This window comes from Nilaparvata lugens, chromosome 1 (assembly GCF_014356525.2).
Source record: "Nilaparvata lugens isolate BPH chromosome 1, ASM1435652v1, whole genome shotgun sequence".
Taxonomy (NCBI): Eukaryota; Metazoa; Arthropoda; class Insecta; order Hemiptera; family Delphacidae; genus Nilaparvata; species Nilaparvata lugens.
Window position 1 is genome coordinate 58,541,772 of NC_052504.1, and position 19,831 is coordinate 58,561,602.

General features: G+C 35.9%; 1 protein-coding gene across 1 annotated transcript in view; it reads right to left on the reverse strand.

Annotated features, from left to right (window-relative positions):
- LOC111048964 (major facilitator superfamily domain-containing protein 6-A-like) overlaps positions 1-11,624 on the reverse strand; it is a 66,929-nt gene extending 55,305 nt beyond the window's left edge. The window contains exons 1-2 of the mRNA XM_039433283.1: positions 11,606-11,624; positions 1,564-1,824 (exon numbers count right to left, since the gene is read on the reverse strand). Of these exons, the coding sequence (XP_039289217.1) occupies positions 1,564-1,824; positions 11,606-11,624 (280 nt within the window). The remainder of the gene's footprint in view (positions 1-1,563; positions 1,825-11,605) is intronic.
- Positions 11,625-19,831: the final 8,207 nt, after the last annotated feature.

Genomic DNA, 19,831 nt, shown 5'->3' on the forward strand with positions numbered 1-19,831 from the left:
ATAGGCATTGTGGGTCTATATATCTTTAAGGTCTTTGGGTGCTACAGTTGAAATTATTATGTATGTAATTGAGGCTATAAACAGCTGATAAACATCGCAGTTGTTGCCAACCTTACACTCACTAATTTCCCACAACTTTAAGTGTCCCAACGCAGGATTGTCCCAACGTGGGCTAGTTTACCCCACCCTTATCTAAATTTGGGAGAGGAATAGCACAATATTACCTTATTTCTTCTCTCCCTATCATTCTGATGATGTACTTATTGTATATATCAATAAGGAATAATAATAAAGTTGCTGATTTTCATATTTTCTCATGCCATATACATTTATGATGATTATTTGGAGAAGGCAAATTGATAAGGCCTACTGATTCTATGATTGTTTTTCAGTTACGACTCTTGACAAGAATTCTGAGAAAGTATAATAAGTTACGGTAATGTGTTTTCATTGTTGAAAAATCTTATATTTTTCACAAATCCAATAACATCAGTCACAACTCTAACGAATCACCATTATTAATAAGATATGCTACCATATTTATAGCCTAATCAGTTGATTAATCACAATACTGATCCATAATATTATAAACTTTTGACAGCTTCATCTAAATAGAGATGAGAAAGAGAAAATAAACAACTGTATACTCACTAAGACTTCCATCCTTTTAAATGAACTTGTTAGATCAGTTTTGAGATGCAGAGCTTCATTGGCCAAGACTGACACGTCATTCCATTCAGAAAATCCATCAAGAGATATTCTATCAGTTGAAATATCTGCATTCCCTTTTTGGAAAAGTTTGCATATATTTGTTGTTGGTGGTCCTGCATTTCTACATTCAGTTCTATACAAATCTTGATTCACAATACACTGCATCTAAAACTCGCAAATAAATATGTTACAACGTCGGCTAATATTGTTAACCAGAATAAAATGAAATTTTTGCACAACCAAAAACGTCTATTAAAGTCCTACAAACCAAAAAAGTGCAAGACACAGTTTTTGCCAATGCATCATAAATGATTTCTCCTAAATCATACTAAAGCCTATCTCTCTCTCTGTATGAATTGTGTGACAAGAAGTTGAACAGCAATTATTACAAGCTTATTGAATTCCTCTAGTCAGACAAGAAAAATAATTCACACGTAGGCCTAAATTTATGGAAGATGCCTACGGCTTAAATTAATCTAGGTACCGTACTGAGATTTTTAATAATGTCTGTGTTCGATCACATCATAATACATATACATATAACACATTTCTGTGTTCATTCATAATAATAGGCTACCTTGATAGATAAGTTAGTGGAAATGTAACATAGGTAACTTTGAAGATAAATGCAATAATTGAAAGTCATTTTATTGAGGAACAACACTGGGATGGAAAGGATTGCGAAGTCTTATTAATCATTTCTGGAAATGAGAGTAACTTTAATTCTCTACTCAACACAATAAGGCAATATTCAAAATTATAAGAAAACTGAAATTACCTGACAGCGTATTGACGATGTGGCGAAATTGAAATCTGTTGCTTCTGAATCACAAGTGCTCTTCTTATTAAAATCTTTCGATGAGCACACTTTCAAGAAAATATTCATCGAGCTACCGCAATAGATTTCCGAGAATATTTCTTTTTGTAGGGGTGGAATGTACATCATCAGAGCTATCTGTTTGTGAGCTTGAAGTTTATCTGTCAGAGCACCAAAAACGAGTTTTCCAATCACTCTAGCAATTTGCATTGATGTGAATATTGATCCAACTGTGAGAGCAGAAAACCCTAGCTGCTTTGCAAATGTGTTGGTGAATAGAAGCATTGGTGCAGCTCCTAGAAATATAAATTTCTGGTCAATAATAATGGAGAATAAACTGGAATTATTATATTTGAAGATTGTCAATCGCTTTGAGTGTTTACAATTGACCGGTAGCCTAAAACCTATTGAATAATTTACAATTGAATTGCATTCTGTTATTCCACCCGAATTGTAATCTTAGATGTTGATAATCAGAAGAATAGAATAGAAAAATCTCTATTCATCAGACATGTACAAATACATATGAATAGCGTCAGTTTGAAATTACTTATAAGTCTTAACTATAGTTTGTACATAAATAAAATTCAAACTAAATCAACGATCGCTGTTGTCAAACTTCTGCAAAGAATACAGAGATAAGCTTACCAGTATTCCTTCAAATTTTTACCGAATATTTTGATGCCTTTGATTGACTTCAAATTGCCTGGTAAATTTATAAAAAAATTTCTTCCTTTGAAAATTGTTTTTTCTCAAAAAGATCCAATCTATATAATATGTCTCTCAGTAATTAGGCCATAACGGGTAGCCTATTATAGCTGTGAGTCTGATTTCTTAATTCTACATTGGAATGCTTCCTGAAAAGCATGATCACATCGAATATATAGGTATTGACCATAATAAATTGTTAAAATCCCAAGTTCAAAGAACAGTGATCTTACTGAGAGTCGCTTCTTCTGAGATTAAACATTATTCTAATTGCCTGCTTCTGCTGTTTAAGAATTTCATCCAAATTTCTTTTACTCGTGCTGCCATATATTATGCACATATGTGCTGCACCATATGCTAAATATGCATGTATTACAGCATAGTATACTACCGTAGCTTTAGTGTTGGGATACTACACACGTTGGACATTTGTCTCAGAGCATAAAGACCCGGAGATATATTTCTCATGACATGACATGACATGAGAGATTACTATCACACAAGAATAACACACCCAAGAATTTCGTACTATTTTTAGTTTCTAAAATTTCACAATTTATAGCTACATTTGGACACACTGACTGGTTCCTACTCTGTCTTGTTAAAAATGGAACAACCATCGATTTTCTTGTATTAAGGACAAGATTATAGCCATTCAGGTAATCATTAATCGCTCCGATTAATGATTATCGATGCAGCACATAATTATGTGCTTAAACAACATCCTCAACTGATTTTCCAGAGAAAATTATATTTGAATCATCCGCATTAAGACAAACCAAAGCTTGATCGTGGACCACGCCAGACATACCTATGATGTAGCACAGGAATATGAATGGACCAAATATGATGCCTTGAGGTAATTGGATGGGTATCAGGATGTCGAAAATAAATTTAGATCTTAAATAGCGTGATAAAAAGTTAAAAAAGGTAGTAAGCAATGGGTTAAGACTAGGCTTATAGGCAATAGGCTTAAAATTACAGTTAAAGTTGTTCCAAGTTTCATACTACAACTGGATTAATTAATATAATTACCTATATCGTTTGATTTGTGTGAAAAAACAGAATTTCAGAAATGGGTTTTTGCCAAATTTCCATAAATGGAAGCAGTTTACGCCAGCGTTAAATTCCACCAAGTTACAGATAACTAGATTAAAACCAAGAGTAATGTGACATATAGCCTACTAGAACAGTTTAAGAAGTAAAATGATAAGTTATTTATATTGTTTCACCATTTCCACCATTCAATTATTGAACTGAAATAATTGACAATAAACATTTCAGCTAAGAAAGCGTGAGAAACTTCTATTGATAAAATCATTTCTCCCATGCTTGAGCTAGCTGTTTTAGTGAGTTACTATTTTTGTACAATAATATTGTAGTTTGATTCATTTTCACATTGCATTTTAATAGTTTACTGTGTTTGTGATGTTATATGATGAATAAATTTGAATAATACTTGAATAGTAAACTAATCGTTCCCAGGAGTAAATTTATAGGCTAAAATAGAAAATCATTGAGGAAACGATTTTTCTATTATTGAAGATCAGGTTAATACAAGACAGATTCAATGTTTTTATTTTGTTTGAGTACCTAACTTTAAGTTGGTCTTTTTGACCGAACGCAGTCTATGTTTTAACTCGGATTTTCGTTTGTCTGTATGTACGGTATGTAATGCATCTACGGCCAAACACGTTGATATAATTCTATGAGATTTGGCAGGAATATTTCTTTTTTAACTGCGCGTCGATGTGTATAGGTACACAAGGTTTTTGAAATTTTGCATTTCAAGGATAATATGAAAGGAAAAGTAATTCCCTTCATACTCCGATATCACTTTATATATCTACTCTGAAGATAGGATTAATTAGGAAGATAGGATTAGGCGGGAAACGCTTGGCATGATATAATCAAAAGTAGTGAATCGGGGTTAAACAAAATAAAGTCCTTTCTAGATAGACACACATTAACACTAAATTCTAAAAAAAGCCTCTCCATGACTTTCTCACCCAACTTGGCAGGACAACCTGATAGAAACGAGACTTTACGTATCCATTCATTATCATGCAATAGAGATAATATTTGTAATTGTCCAAAAATAATAAATGCGAAAAAAGTAAATTTTTAGGCATAATGTTGGACCCTCACTTGAGAAGGGATGCACAGATAAATAATTTATGTAATCGGCTCAAGTTTCTTATTTACAAGTTTCATAGTATCAGTAGACTGAAAAATCTAGAACTTGCAAAAATGATTTATTATGCCTACGCACAAAGTGTCCTGCAGTATGGCATCAAAGCCTGGGGTGGAGCTTTGAACGCGCATTTGAATAAATTACACGTTGTTCAAAAATATCTCATTAAAGCCATATTGGGTAAACCAAGGTGCTATCCTAGCAATGCCCTTTTCTATGAGTTTGGTGTACTCACAATAAAACAGTTGTACATTAAAAATATTATTCTTTATATGAATAGATATAAAGATAACTTCCATCTACGAAGAACACACTACAGTTTAAGAGAAACATCCATAACGTTTTCAGCTGCTAGATCTAGACTGTTGGTTTGCGATAGACAACTCAGTTTCATAGCCAATAGATTGGTTAACATTCCAACTAAATTCATTCAAAGTATAATAACAAAAAAGTTGATCAAAAAATTGATGAATGGATAATATCCAATTCGTCACTATTAAATATTTTCTAGGTGTGCATCAGTCTTTAACTTCTACCGTAAATGAATTACATTGTCTCCGAATCCATATTCCCTTCCTTCACATTTCCGTTATGCATGGCACGTTACCCTCAGTAAATTATTATATTATCATATTCTCCATTGTCAATCAATAATAATTTTTTCATCAAGGCATTGTCGTCGTTTTTTTTCATTTCATTCCTTTTTGTTTTTTCTCTGTTTTTGGTCATTCCATCTCATTATTTCTCTTTTTTGAGCATTCTTTTCCATTATCTTCATTGAGCTTTATCATAATCACAAATAATAAAATATTCCTATTATTAAGATGCACTAGATAAGTTTATTTGCAACTTACCTGCGCTCAGGCTTATGCCTTAGCAGGTTTTTTTCCTGTATTGTATTAAGTGTATTATTTTGTATACAATATTGCATAATAGCATGTTATCATTCAATTGTATTTTTGTCTTGAAAATGGAAAATAAATTTGATTTGATTTGATTTGAATTAGACTATAGAATATTATTCATAATCAATCAGCTATTATTATTATTATTATTAGCGTATGGCTTTCAATGGTGGGGAGACCCAAGGGTAGTTCCACCTCGCCGTATATAGTCCAAAGTGCCCTTATGGGAAACATTGGGAAAACGGACACTATAAGGTTATAATAGGCACAATACTTTAAATTTACACTTTTCACTTCGAAATAAATTTCTTTTTGATGTTAAAAAGTTCAATCAGCTGACAAATGGATTAGTATTTGCATGCATACACAGATGTCTGGAGGAGCCGGTGAACAGGTGACACCAGATACTTGTGGATGAGAAAACTGTGTGTCTACTGTTCACAGAACTACTAGTATTTTCATAGCCAATAATGAACCAAGAGGACTAACTTCAAGATAAGCGTGAAGCTCACATGGTGATTTCAAAATATAATATGGATAGTTATTATAATAATAAATACAAAAAGATTGAACGTAAATAATAGTTTTTATCGGAGTACAGTACTTGCCTGCACAAAATAGAAGATAATGAAGTTTCAGTTTAAACAGCTCTTCGTCCCTTTCCATTGTTGAATTTAGCAAAATCGCACACCAACAGTTCACAAGTCTTGGCCAAAGTAGATTTTGCAAAATGAGATCAGTAGCAAGAGATAAACATGAAAAATGCATTCACAACTTGTATCAGGTTGACTACTATTATAGCATCATCACAAATCAATGTATGATATCTTGACACATTATATTAGCTGTGTAATAAAAACAAGTTTATTCTCCTTCCACCGAAAGGAAGTGTTTTATAAAACTTTTTGAATCTCCTATAAGCTCAATATTGTTCACTTTGAGAATCTCCTAAAGCCAACCTTGAAGAAAGGCAGAAATCTATCACGAACTAATTAAGTGTAATTTTTTCATTATTTATATTTTGATAGAACCATTGACTGGCAAGCATTTCTTTTTTTTTCATTTCAATGACAAGCACCTACAATATTAAGTGTGTGAATTATAATATTTTTGATGTTTTTTCCTCATGCCAGTCATAAATTATATATAAATAAATGGTGAAAGACCATTTTTCAAATTTGAATTTAATTGCACCTATTTCTCTTCCATGTAAGGTCAACCACATATCATGGTTACCATCTATTGAAGCTTTGGAATGCACGGAACAAAGCGTCTCTTCTGGTATTTTGGCAAATAATTTAAACTCTTAGCAACTGACAATGATTTATTATCTGCAATTATTACTAATAGTCAAAGGACTGATAATATTAGTAAAAATCTAAATAATAGTAGCCTACCTAGTTCTAATATTACTAGTAAAAATCTAAATAATTATGGAGTAATGACAGAATGATAGCAATGATGAGTTGTGCTTAATTCACTCAGAACTCATTAGGCCTGAGCCAATTATGACTAAAATGTGTTTACGGTGCCATTGAACTTCATCATCAATCAATTGAATTTCTTGATCAAACAATTCGGCAATATATTAGTCAATGGATTTTGGGGCTTGAAAGTCATTTTTCTTCAAAAACTAAACGTTTTATTCGAATATTAAATAAATATATTATCATATTATTTTATATGAGTCCAGTTACGGAAAATATAAGTATTTTTTCTACTTTCCTTGCCCTATTACCATAGGTAGGGAAAATATTTTCCGATAAAAATTAAGGTAGGCTACCCCAATTTCTGAATTTCTAAACGTTTCAAGGTTCTTAAAAAAAGAAAAGTGTTTTTTTTTGTGTGTGTGTGTGTGTGTGTGTGTGTGTGTGTGTGTATGTGTTAAGCTGCGTACACATATTCGCGCTTCCAACCCGCACCGAGTGTGTGTGTGTGTGTGTGTGTGGTGTGTGTGTGTGTGTGTGTTGTGTGTGTGTGTGTGTGTGTGTGTGTGTGTATGTGTGTGTATGTGTTAAGCTGCGTACACATATTCGCGCTTCCAACCCGCACCGAGCACGCTCCTCCCTCGTACTGCTCTCGTACCGCCCTCGTACCACCATCGAACCACAGTCGCTCCGCCCACGGTCCCATCATGAACGTTACGGAAGATGTTAGATCTTCTCGCGTTCCCCGGTCGAACCACTGTTGCTCGCCGGTCGATCATCAATCGCTCTGCTGGAGTGACGTTCGGTCTTGGAGCAGAACGAAAGTCTGTACGCACCGAACGTCACTCCAGCAGAGCGATTGATGATCGACCGGCGAGCAAGAGTGGTTCGACTGGGGAACGCGAGAAGATCTAAAGCTGCGTACACATATTCCGTAACGTTCATGATGGGTGCGTGGGCGGTGCGACTGTGGTTCGATGGTGGTACGAGGGCGGTACGAGGGAGGAGTGTGCTCGGTGCGGGTTGGAAGCGCGAATATGTGTACGCAGCTTATGAGCGTATGTGCGTCTGTGTACACGATATCTCATCTCCCAATCAACGGAATGACTTGAAATTTGGAACTTAAGGTCCTTACAATATGAGGATCCGACACGAACAGTTTCGATCAAATGCGATTCAAGATGGCGGCTAAAATGGCAAAAATGTTGTCAAAAACGGGGTTTTCGCGATTTTCTCGAAAACGGCTCCAACGATTTTGATTAAATTTATACCTAGAATAGTTAGTGATAAGCTCTATCAACTGCTACAAGTCCCATATCTGTAAAAATTTTAGGAGCTCCGCCCCATCTATGCAAAGTTTGATTTTAGATTCCCAATTATCAGGCTTCAGATACAATTTAAACAAAAAATTTCTAGTGGAAAAGATTGAACATGAAAATCTCTACTATTAATGTTCAGTAACATTTCCACCTAAAATTGAAAATAAGCTCAAAATTCGAGAAAATGAGATTATCCAATTGCAAACTGTTGATTCTATTAAATGATTCACTATGAAGAGATAGCAGACCTCGTATGTCTCCAGCGTTATTGTCCTGTCACCAACTGGCTCAGATATTTGTTTATAAGTAGACTTGAGATGCGCGTACACTAGCGTCAGGTGATCAATTTTCATAACGGCAAGGAAATAGTGTGAGAGCGCCACACCAGATTTTTTTTAAACATTTCCCAATTACAACTGACAACTTCTCGATTTCAGATCGTATGTTCTCAAATTGAAATGATACTTTCTCACATAAAATTCACTATTCTAATTTACATCTGACGTTTTCTCAAATACAAATGACTATAATTATCAATTACATTAAATTTATAATTTCTCCAATACAGTTGGAAAAGGTGTAGTACGGTAGTTGGAAAAGCAAGATTGTTTACATTTTTTTCAGATAAATTCACTATAGACCTTAAACTAAAACTAGAAAATGATAATGATAAAATTTTAAACAACGAAGTTTAAACTGGAGAATTATATGAGAGCAATACAGTCATAGTACAGAGTCCGGCATAAAAACTTGATGATTTTTACGGATAATAATTGAAGTGTGTTTCGTACAATTAAAACATGTAATAATCAAAATGAAAGATCAAATTTTGCAATTTACAGTGAATTACATAGATTACTCACAAAGTTTTTTTTATTTTGAGATTATGTAATCCAAATATTCTTCGTTACTTTTCACACACTCACTTGACCTACGGTAATTCTAAAAATTTTTCATTGTTCGCTCAACTTCTGCAATAACTTCAATTTCTTGTTGGATGACTTCCTTTAGTTCTGTGGATTATTGGCTGTCCAATAACGGTAGAATTGTTTATTCACAATTCCCAATAAATGAAAATGTGCCTTGTCACTTGAAAGAATAACGGCATTCTGGTGGACATTTTCGAGAATGATCTTCCAAGCGGCTCTGCGATGTGCTCAATCATTTGCATTCAGTGTCGTACCCAGGGGGGGGGCTATGGGGATGTACCCCCCCCCCAAATGGAACCTGAATTTTTTTGTGGCTGGATAAGCCACAAGAATTAGCATCTAATGCCATATTTTCATTATATTGTACTATGTAAGTCGAGAAATATAATAAATTATAAGAGATGAGAGAATAGCACTGCAGTAGCAATGATGATAATAATAATGAGCTACTTTCTTGGAGACAGTGAATGGTCTAAAGTGCGAGATAGTTCACTTTAGTTCTAGTGTGTAGGGACTAGATAGCAGGGGATAGAGAAACTACAGATAACACTTCACAGTTATTTTACTTTTTACCATCTATTATTATGAAGAAATAAATTCAATATAGCTTATATTGCTCTAGTATTTGCTCTATTATATTGCTCTATTATTGCTCTGTATTATCTACATCTCATTGTCATTTGTTATTACTCTTTTTAAAATCATTAAGATTGAATTTTTCAGCATTAACTTTATTATTGTATCATTAAAAAAATTTCTATTCTCAATTCAGGTATCATTGACAGTACCTTATCAATTGTTGTCAGTCTTCAATGGTCATTAGTGTCATTGACCTAAATTCATTTAGATTTTGTAATCGCTTATTTTCTAACGGTTTTATGCATATTCTTAAACAAAGCTCCAGCAGCTTCTTCTAGAGAGAACGGTACCCCCAAAAAATTCACAGTAATGATGTATGTGCGTAGTTTCTACCGTGGACAGGAGGAACACATCCCCCTAGTATTTGAAAAAAAATATATTACACCCCCCATAAAAATTCAGGTATCATTGAGGTATAAAAATTCAGGTATCAATTCAGGTATCAATTCAGGTATCATTGACAGTACCTTATCAATGCTGTCAGTCTTCAATGGTCATTAGTGTCATTGACCTAAATTCATTTAGATTTTGTAATCAATTATTTTCTAACGGTTTTATGCATATTCTTAAACAAAGCTCCAGCAGCTTCTTCTAGAGAGAACGGTACCCCCAAAAAATTCACAGTAATGATGTATGTGCGTAGTTTCTACCGTGGACAGGAGGAACACATCCCCCTAGTATTTGAAAAAAAATATATTACACCCCCCATAAAAATTCAGGTATCATTGAGGTATAAAAATTCAGGTATCAATTCAGGTATCAATTCAGGTATCATTGACAGTACCTTATCAATTGCTGTCAGTCTTCAATGGTCATTAGTGTCATTGACCTAAATTCATTTAGATTTTGTAATCAATTATTTTCTAACGGTTTTATGCATATTCTTAAACAAAGCTCCAGCAGCTTCTTCTAGAGAGAACGGTACCCCCAAAAAATTCACAGTAATGATGTATGTGCGTAGTTTCTACCGTGGACAGGAGGAACACATCCCCCTAGTATTTGAAAAAAAATATATTACACCCCCCATAAAAATTCAGGTATCATTGAGGTATAAAAATTCAGGTATCAATTCAGGTATCAATTCAGGTATCATTGACAGTACCTTATCAATTGCTGTCAGTCTTCAATGGTCATTAGTGTCATTGACCTAAATTCATTTAGATTTTGTAATCAATTATTTTCTAACGGTTTTATGCATATTCTTAAACAAAGCTCCAGCAGCTTCTTCTAGAGAGAACGGTACCCCCAAAAAATTCACAGTAATGATGTATGTGCGTAGTTTCTACCGTGGACAGGAGGAACACATCCCCCTAGTATTTGAAAAATAAAATATTACACCCCCCATAAAAACAATGTAAGTTTTATCACTCAAGTAGAAATCATATGAAATTGAGAAAATGTTAATCAAGTAAAACTAAGCCTATAAAGTTGGTTGAAAAAGTTTATTGGAGCCAAAATTTAAGCATTCTAGCTTATTTAATAATGAGTAGGCCTTCTACAAAATCACTAATTTTTTTAACAATTGAATGACTAATAAAATTCAATTTTTTTAACCAAAAGCCCATAGGTCTATGAAATTTTCAAGGAAAAATTTCAATAATAAGTGGCCTACTGATCACCAAACAAACTTGAATGGAATGTTTGTTTTCAAGTCGAAATTGCGTGAAATCACACCAAATGGAGGGTACATTTTCAAAATTTTCCGGGGGGGCCCGGCTTGCGCAAGCCAGTTTGCCCAGTTGAATCGCTGCGTGTGAAAGGTGGCTTGAGGCTTGCGCGAGCCAAAAAATCTGGCTAAGAATTCTGGTTAGAATAACTGAGTCATTATTCCTTTCCTTGCCCTATTACCATAGGTAAGGAAAGTATTGCTTCCCAAAAAAAAATTAAGGTACCCTAATTTCAAGTTTTCTATATGTTTCAAAGTCCCCTGTTACTTACTTGTTACCTGTTACTTACTTGTTGTAGTCTTCTCCATGGTCGTTGACCCGGGAATTGTCAAATTTCTTCCCAATCAACGGGGATTCACGGTCTATGATGCTGGTATGTATGGTCGTCTAAGAACTCTGCCAATGCATAGTAGGGCCTCATGATCAAGTAGTTCTTCAGACCTTTAGTAGAGGCACCGTAGTCCTGAATTGCCTTAAGCTCCTTGGGCAGAGTGTTGAAGAGTCGGGCCCCAGAGTAGGCCGGCGACATGCTGATTTTTGTGAGTCGATGCTGCTGGAGTTTAATGTCGGCTCCATTTCTTGTGTTGTGGGCATGTCTATTTCTCCTCAATTCTGGGCTACTCCTCACAGCCAGGGTTGTTACTTCGTATATGTAGAGTGCGACAACTGTGAATATGTTATGCTGGATGAAGAGCGACTTGCAGTGATCCATCATATCTCTTCTTAGAATAGTTCTCAGGGCCCCCCTGAGAATAGTTTTCTGTAATCGCCGAACTCTATCAATACTCGTCTGGGCTGCGGATTCACATGCCACAATGCCATACTTTAAATGAGATGTGCTACCGCCAACCAGTTGCAGTAAGCAACCGCTACAAGCACTGCCTCTAGTTCCTACAGAGCTATTTGAACTATCGTTCACCAAGGGTTCTTTGAAGGAGTCGTTCTCGAGTCATCGTTCACTCAGTTCACAGTGCAAAGTTGATCCCGCTTCCTGCAACATATCATGTCGTTTTCCAGTTAGATTCATGTCGATTAATCCACTCCAAGTGTTTTACTACTGTGATACCACTTCAATATCAACCTGAGACTTATTATTGTTGTGTACAATTCATAAAGACAGTATAGAACTAAGCAAGTTGTGCTCCCGCCTAGTAGTGAGATTCCCGCCTTTGTATGAAAGACTTTGTTTTACACCGCCTTGTTGTAGCCTATTGAACTTGATTTATTTGTTTGAGTAATTAATTTGATCAACTTAATGTTGGTCTGGTCCTCCCATTATTAATAAAAGTGTATTCGTTTCAATTTGTGTTCACTCAGTCCAACCTGGCTCCACCAGTAGAAGCTACTAAGTAATTTGTTATCGCGCCCACCTTGGTGGCCGTAACTAGATGCAAATAAAGAATGGTAAGCCATGAATGCAGTTTTCTCCTCTGTGATATTTTGAATCCTTTGGATTACAAAGATGGCAGATGACAGTTTTTTGCACAGCAGTTCAATGTGGTGTTGCCAGTTGAGGTGACTATTGATCAGTATGCCCAGGAATTTAGTATTTGTCTGTGCTGGTATGTCTATGTTTGTTTGGTCCTCCATGTTTCTGTTTTTTGGGGTGAAGCGAATGTGAACTGTTTTATCCTTATTTATGGTTAGATTTAGTTTTTTGCATATTTCTTTTGCTTCATTGAGTGTTGTGTCCACCACTTCTTCGGTGTCTTCATGCTTTTCAGATGGTATTAAGATAGTGGTGTTGTCAGCAAAGAGAATACAGTTCTTCCTATGGTCGATTTCTGTGGGGAAGTCATTTACGTAGATCAGAAATAGTAGTGGCCCCAGTGTTGACCATTGAGGAACACCTTTATAGACTGTCCTTAGAAAGGATCTATAGCTTATTATTCTGTTTTGCTTCTGATGGTTGATTTCAACATATTGCTTTCGATTCAGGAGATAGTCTTCCAGCCATTGTAGTGCTCTCCCTTTGATGTTCAATATCTTGAGCTTTCGTTTCAGCATGCCAAGGTCAATAGTGTCAAATGCCTTCTGGAGGTCAATAAAAAGACCTGAAACAGTTTCACCTTCCTCCCAGTGTTTGCTGATATTATTACATAGTTCGGAGATCACTGTAACTGTTCCAAGGCCCCACCTGAATCCATCTTGGTGTGCTGAAAGTAGGCTGTTGTTCTCAAGGTATGCAATAAGTTGGTCATATACAGCTCTTTCAATCAACTTTGATGTGATAGGCAAGTTAGCTATGGGCCGATAGTTCTTTGCATTCAACCTGTCACCTCCTTCGAATTTGGGGAAAATTTTCGAGATTTTCATGCTCTGCGGAAAAACAGCCTGGAAAATTGATGCATTTACTATGTCAGGGAGTGGCAGCTTTAGTTCCTGCTCACTATGTCGAATTATCTTGCCAGTGATATCGTCATGTCATCATCATCATCATTATGTGGCACTACAACCTGATAGTCGAGTTTTGGCCTGCTCTAGAATCAGTCTCCACCTCTCTCTATCCAGTGCAGTCGTCTTCCATTGTCATATTCCCAGCTCTCTCAAGTCCTTCTCCAGTTCATCCAGCAATCTGAGTTTTGGGCGTCCCACTTTCCTTTTTTCTTGTACTGTGCAGTACAGTACATTCTTTGGTGCCCTTGCCGGATCCATTCTCTGGACATGTCCTGCCCATCTTATTCCATTTCCTTTAATTACACCAATAATGTCAGGTTCCCTGGAAATGGCATAGAGTTCCTGATTGTATCTCCTTCTATAACCATCTTCTTCTCTAACTGGTCCCAGTATCCTATGTAGAATTTTTCTCTCAAATGTGGCTAAAACTCTGCAATCCTCTCTAGTGAGCATCCAGGTTTCACTACCATATGTCAATACAGGTCGAATTGTTGTCTTATATATTTGGAGTTTTGCCTTCCTGGATAAAAGTCTTGATCGTGGGACCCTGGAGACTCAAAAAAATGCTCTATTTCCCAGGGAGATCCTTTTCTTAACTTCTATAGTGGTGTCATTACTGGAGGAAATCAGGGAGCCTAGATAAATGAACTCGTCTACTTTTTCAAAAACATAGTCATTAACCATGAAATCTCCTGCATATGTTCTCCGAGGTGCCACAACCATAAATTTTGTTTTGTCCTGATTGATTGAAAGCCCCATTCTTTTGGCATTCCCCTCTACTTTCAGAAAAAGCCTTTTCATATCCTCTTTCCTTTGCATGACCAGATCAATGTCATCTGCAAAAGCCAATACTTGATGCATCCTATTGAAAATGTTGCCTCTTTCATTTACTTCTGAATCCTTTATAACTTTTTGCAGTACAAAATTGAACAGGTTAGGGGACAATGGATCTCCTTGCCTTAGGCCTTTTTTACATCAAAAGACTCATGTACTTCACCCCCTAGCTCTACTTTACAATATTTCCCATCAAGAGTAGCCTTCACAAGGCGAACATATTTAGCTGGAACTCCTAACTCATACATAGCCTCCAACAGCTTCCGTCTATCCACACTATCATAGGCGCTTGCAAAGTCAATAAATAGGTGGTATGTCTCTATCTGATGCTCTACACACTTTTCCAGCATTTGGTGCAGGACAAATATTTGATCTGTTGTGGATTGCTGGAAATGGAACCTGCATTGGATAATCTCATATTATTTCCTCTACATAGGGGGTTCAATCTTTCACCAATAACTTGAGCCATAACTTTATATACAATATTTACTGAGGTGATTGTTCTATAATTGTGGCATTCAAGCTTGTCTCCTTTTTTGTAGATAGGACATTGTGATGAATTTTTTGAGTAAATCTCATGGAAGGAGAGAATTAGCTAGGAAAATTGTAATTACCCTCATAGAATGAAAGATCTGCCAAACGAATAGTTAGCACCCGAGCGATAAGGCTTCCTTATCAACAGCTGAGTATAAGATAAGAGTACCGTTCTGTACTACACATTTTTTCCAGAGAATTATTTAATAAAATTATAATTTTTCTGCAAATTGAGTACAAGTCATTTATGAATTGCTCATTGAACTTTTGGAGGTTACACTTTTGTTTACTATTGATCAGATGTTTTTGTAGCAGCTCAGACACAGCTGACTGACTCAATATATCATAAAATGTCATACCAGGTTTTCATGCAAGCTATAATATTATTTCTAAAATTAAGAACTATTGATAAAGGACCAAGAATTTCAAATAAAAAAATAAAATATATGTATTATTGTTAAAATCTATTTATTATTCACGAAATTACATTAAAATGTCAAATGTTATTGTAACGAACTAGGTCATAGCATGAATATCGTATTACTGATAAGAGCAACAAAAATTAATCATAACAGTTTCAAATATAATAAGAATTGTATAGAAATATTAAATTATAAATTATTGATTCAACTGAGTCACATGGTGAATGAATCTCTTTGGCAAGTCTAAGCCAATCATATGTCATAGAAATAGCACCAAAAGGGATGATCATTTGAAAACATCATATGTTAATCTGTTATCAGACAACAAACCTGCCTTATCATATATGCTAGTGCATGTACACTGTATAGAGGAACTGTATCTAGAGAATTAAGCAGTTTAAAAAATTATACAAATTAAGTTATTATTGTAATTAAAGGAATTATATTTTACTGCTTGCCACTAACATCATGCCTACGTCATAATCATTCTACCAATGGAAAATTTTTCATGCAAATTAATTACACAGAGATTCTCAGAGAAAAGGTTCTAGCCAAAGGCTTAGAAGAAGGCAAGTCACTTCCCTTTTAAAATCCTCACTGTTAAGACCTTGTTGAAAGTTACCAAAGACCCATTAGTGAAATTTTGTTCGATTTTTATATATTTTATCTGTGAGCCAATATTTTAGGCTTATTTATCTATTATTTGTAAATTTATTTCATCAATCAATAATTATAGAAATTCAAATTTAATTATTCCCTAATTATTTTGGTGAAGGAGATATTTAATTAAAATTCCACACATGCTGAAACCGAAGCCTGGACCGGCCACTGATCAAACAAATTTGATCTAAAGGAACCATGACCGCCAAGAGGATTCACGTGAGCTCTATATTTTGGGGCCCCAATCTTCGCTTCAAAAGAAATTACAGTGCAGAAAATATAAAATTTTCCTTTGTTAAATTAATGGCCACACCGACAAGTGCTTATAACCATTAAGATCCTAGATTTTATTTGATATAGAATTTATAAGAGCTTGTAGTTGATTAACTATCCTCCGCTGCCAGAACCACGACCTGAGTAATTTTTAAAATCTTTTATAATTTGTTTTCACTATTTTTCCAAAAAACTGTTGAATTTATCAATTATAAAATTCTGTTGAATCATGCATGGTGTCATGTGAGTACAAGCACACTTCTGATCATTTTGTTAATGTTAAACTATTCTCAATCTGTAATTCAAGCTTTACATCTGCACTGTCAAACTATATATTTTATTATATTATATTTCCACTTTATCAATTCGTCTTCTGAGTTTGATTATTTCTTAAGCCTGTCAATTATTGTGTCTGACACGTTCTATATTATCAAGAACCGATCAAGTACGATCATTGAAATAATTGAATCAACCTGGATATTGGAGCAGATCTAAGTGGATGTAGTGTGTGGGGTCAGATCGAGATTACCTATTCTCTGTCCTTACCTGCTCATATATCAGCTTTTATCTGTTACCAACTTCGACTTAGGAGCGAATTCGTCGACTATATAGCAGATGCAGCTGGAGATCATATAATTTCCTACAATAGAGCATAAAACCCGACAAGACTCTGTTCTCGAAATATATTCCGAACGATATCTGGTCCTCAATACTGGTGACTCAGTGCAAGATTCGTTATACGTGGAGCTATATATTTGCAGCACGACACAATTTGCTGACGCAACGTGAGGCATTTAAAATACAGCACTACACAATTTGGCTAGTAACGTGGGACTATTTGTACTCCACACAAGATTCATTATATGGGTGTCGACCTATCCTTGGAGGCGATAGTAACTCCCCCAGGAAGAGCACCAGAACATATAAGTCCCTCCATCCATTCTACTGGTAAAATTTCTTCCCTCCACACCTTTTTGATTAGGTGGGCTATACTTATCCAGAGGCTCTCACCACCATGTTTGATCATTTCCGCTGGTATATTGTCTACTCCTGCTGCTTTATTATTTTAAAGTTTACCTATGGCATCCATGATCTCTTCATAGGATGGAGGTTCCACCTCTTGCTCAGGCTGGACCACTTGATCTTGTCCTCTACCCTTGCAGTGTCTTCCTGATCAAACTCTTCTTTGTAGTATTCTGTCCACCTCTGGAACATTACATCTTTGTCCATTTCCATTTTACCTTCTTTGTTCCATTATGCCTTTGATGTTCGGTTTGAAACCAGACTCTATTTTTTTCAAGATTGTGTAGAACTCTCTTGTATCGTTTTCTCCATATCTCTCTGTCATCTGGGCAACTTTTCTTTCTTCAAACTGTCTTTTCTTCCTCCAGAAAGTACATACCTCTAACCTTCTCTTAAGTTTGTAACATTCTACATTTCTTCTTGTCCGCCAGTTAATCATTTTCCTCCATGCATCATTTTTTTCCTTTGCTATCCTTTCACACTCCTCATTATACCATTCGTTTCTTATTTGATGTCCAGCTACTCCCAACACTTCCTCAGCTACCTTGCTTAGTGCTTCCTTTGCTATCTCCCAGTCATCCTCCACAGTGCCTTCCTGCCTCCCATTTTCTTCCTCTCCCATTTCGTCTTTTAACCTTTCTTGGAAGGCAGTCCTTGTGTTGTCATCAAATAAGGGGTTGAGATTCCATTTTTTCATCTTATTGTATCTTCTTGATCTGGTCATTGCTATTCTCTGCCTTACTTTACTTATCACCATAAAGTGGTCTGAGTCAGCATTTGCTCCTCTATAGGAGCGTACGTCAATTATATTCAATTTATGCCTCCTGTCCACCAGCACATGGTCTATTTGATTCCTTGTTCTTCCATCCGGGGATCTCCATGTTTGTTTGTGTATATCTTTATGGGGGAAACAAGTCGAGCTTATAACCAAACTATTCTCAAGTGCAAACTCTATTAATCTTTTCCCATTATCATTACTGTCTCTATGTAAGCTGTGGCTTCCTATAGCAGGCTGATAGAAGTGTTCTTGTCCTACTTTTGCATTTAGATCACCAAGAAGCATATCATGAGGTGGAATGGATCTTATCACTGCTTCCAGCTCTTCATAGAAGCCATCCTTTCCCTCTTCACTTCTTTCATTAGTGGGCGCATGTACACTCAAGAGGCTTGTCTGATAAAACTTTCCTTTAAATCTTAAGTAACATATTCTCTCTGAAATTGGTTTGAAATCTGAAACAATCCTACTCAATTCATTCTTAACAAGAAATCATGTGCCAAAGATGTGTCTATCTTCTGCTGATCTGCTGTAATAGAGGGTATACATTCTTGTTGATAATACATTTTTTCCTGGCCATCTAACCTCTTGAAGTGACATGATATCGACATGGTATTTTGACACCTCTCTTATCAGGTTCCTGAATGCCCCAATCCTTTGCAAACTTAACACATTCCACGTTCCAATCCGTAATTCATTCAATTTATTTGTCTTTTTCCTGGTATTTTTCCTAAAATCCGGTCCACATTCCAAGGCTTCTTGTTGAGCTTTCATAACTAGTTTCATTTTGCATGAAAGGGTTGTCGGCCCCTCTCATAACCCCCAACCTGGAGGACCAGGTCATTTTTTCGGCTTTCCCTCCCTAGCCTTTGGTAAACCAATACCAGACTACAAGGCAGCAGCATAAGGAAAAAATAGAATTAAAAAGAAGAATTTTCCCAAGGTAGGGAGAACAGGGTAGGGAAAGAAAGCAGTGCACGACCGATAGGATGACAGATTGACACCTTACTGAAGCAAGGTGCCCCCATCATCCCTGTAGCCGCACACTGCAGGAGAATGGCACAAAGCTGAGTCAATGGAAAGGTGCCATTCTAGAAATAATAGATCCAAGCATGTCGAAGAAGAAGAAGGTCATAGGAAGAAGGGCTTGGAAAGGGGAGTCCCTTCTAGTCGCCTCTTATGAACAAGCAGGGACTACTGTGGGTACAATTCTACTTCCCCTACCACACTGGGGTATTGTCGTGTCCTGATGAGTTATTAGGTTTGAGATTTCTAAGGAGTTGCTCTAATTTGGCCATTGGGATGGTTTCGAATTTCTTGAGCTCCTGTTTATTATTTGCCAGGTGGATATTTCAGAGGTATTTCCAGATGTAGTCTTAGAGGGAGGTTGCGTGAAGGCAAAATTGAGGAGGTTGCAGACATGATATGGATCAACCATCATTTTGTTAGTTCTCTTGAGTCTTAAGTTGTCCATTTCTCCCAACCCACTTCTGTTTCTTTCCTCGTTTATTATCCTCCAGAGTACTCTGGTTCTGTTATCAGCTAGTTGGATTTTTTTGTTAATGAAAGATTTTTTCATTCTTTGGATGTCCTGTTC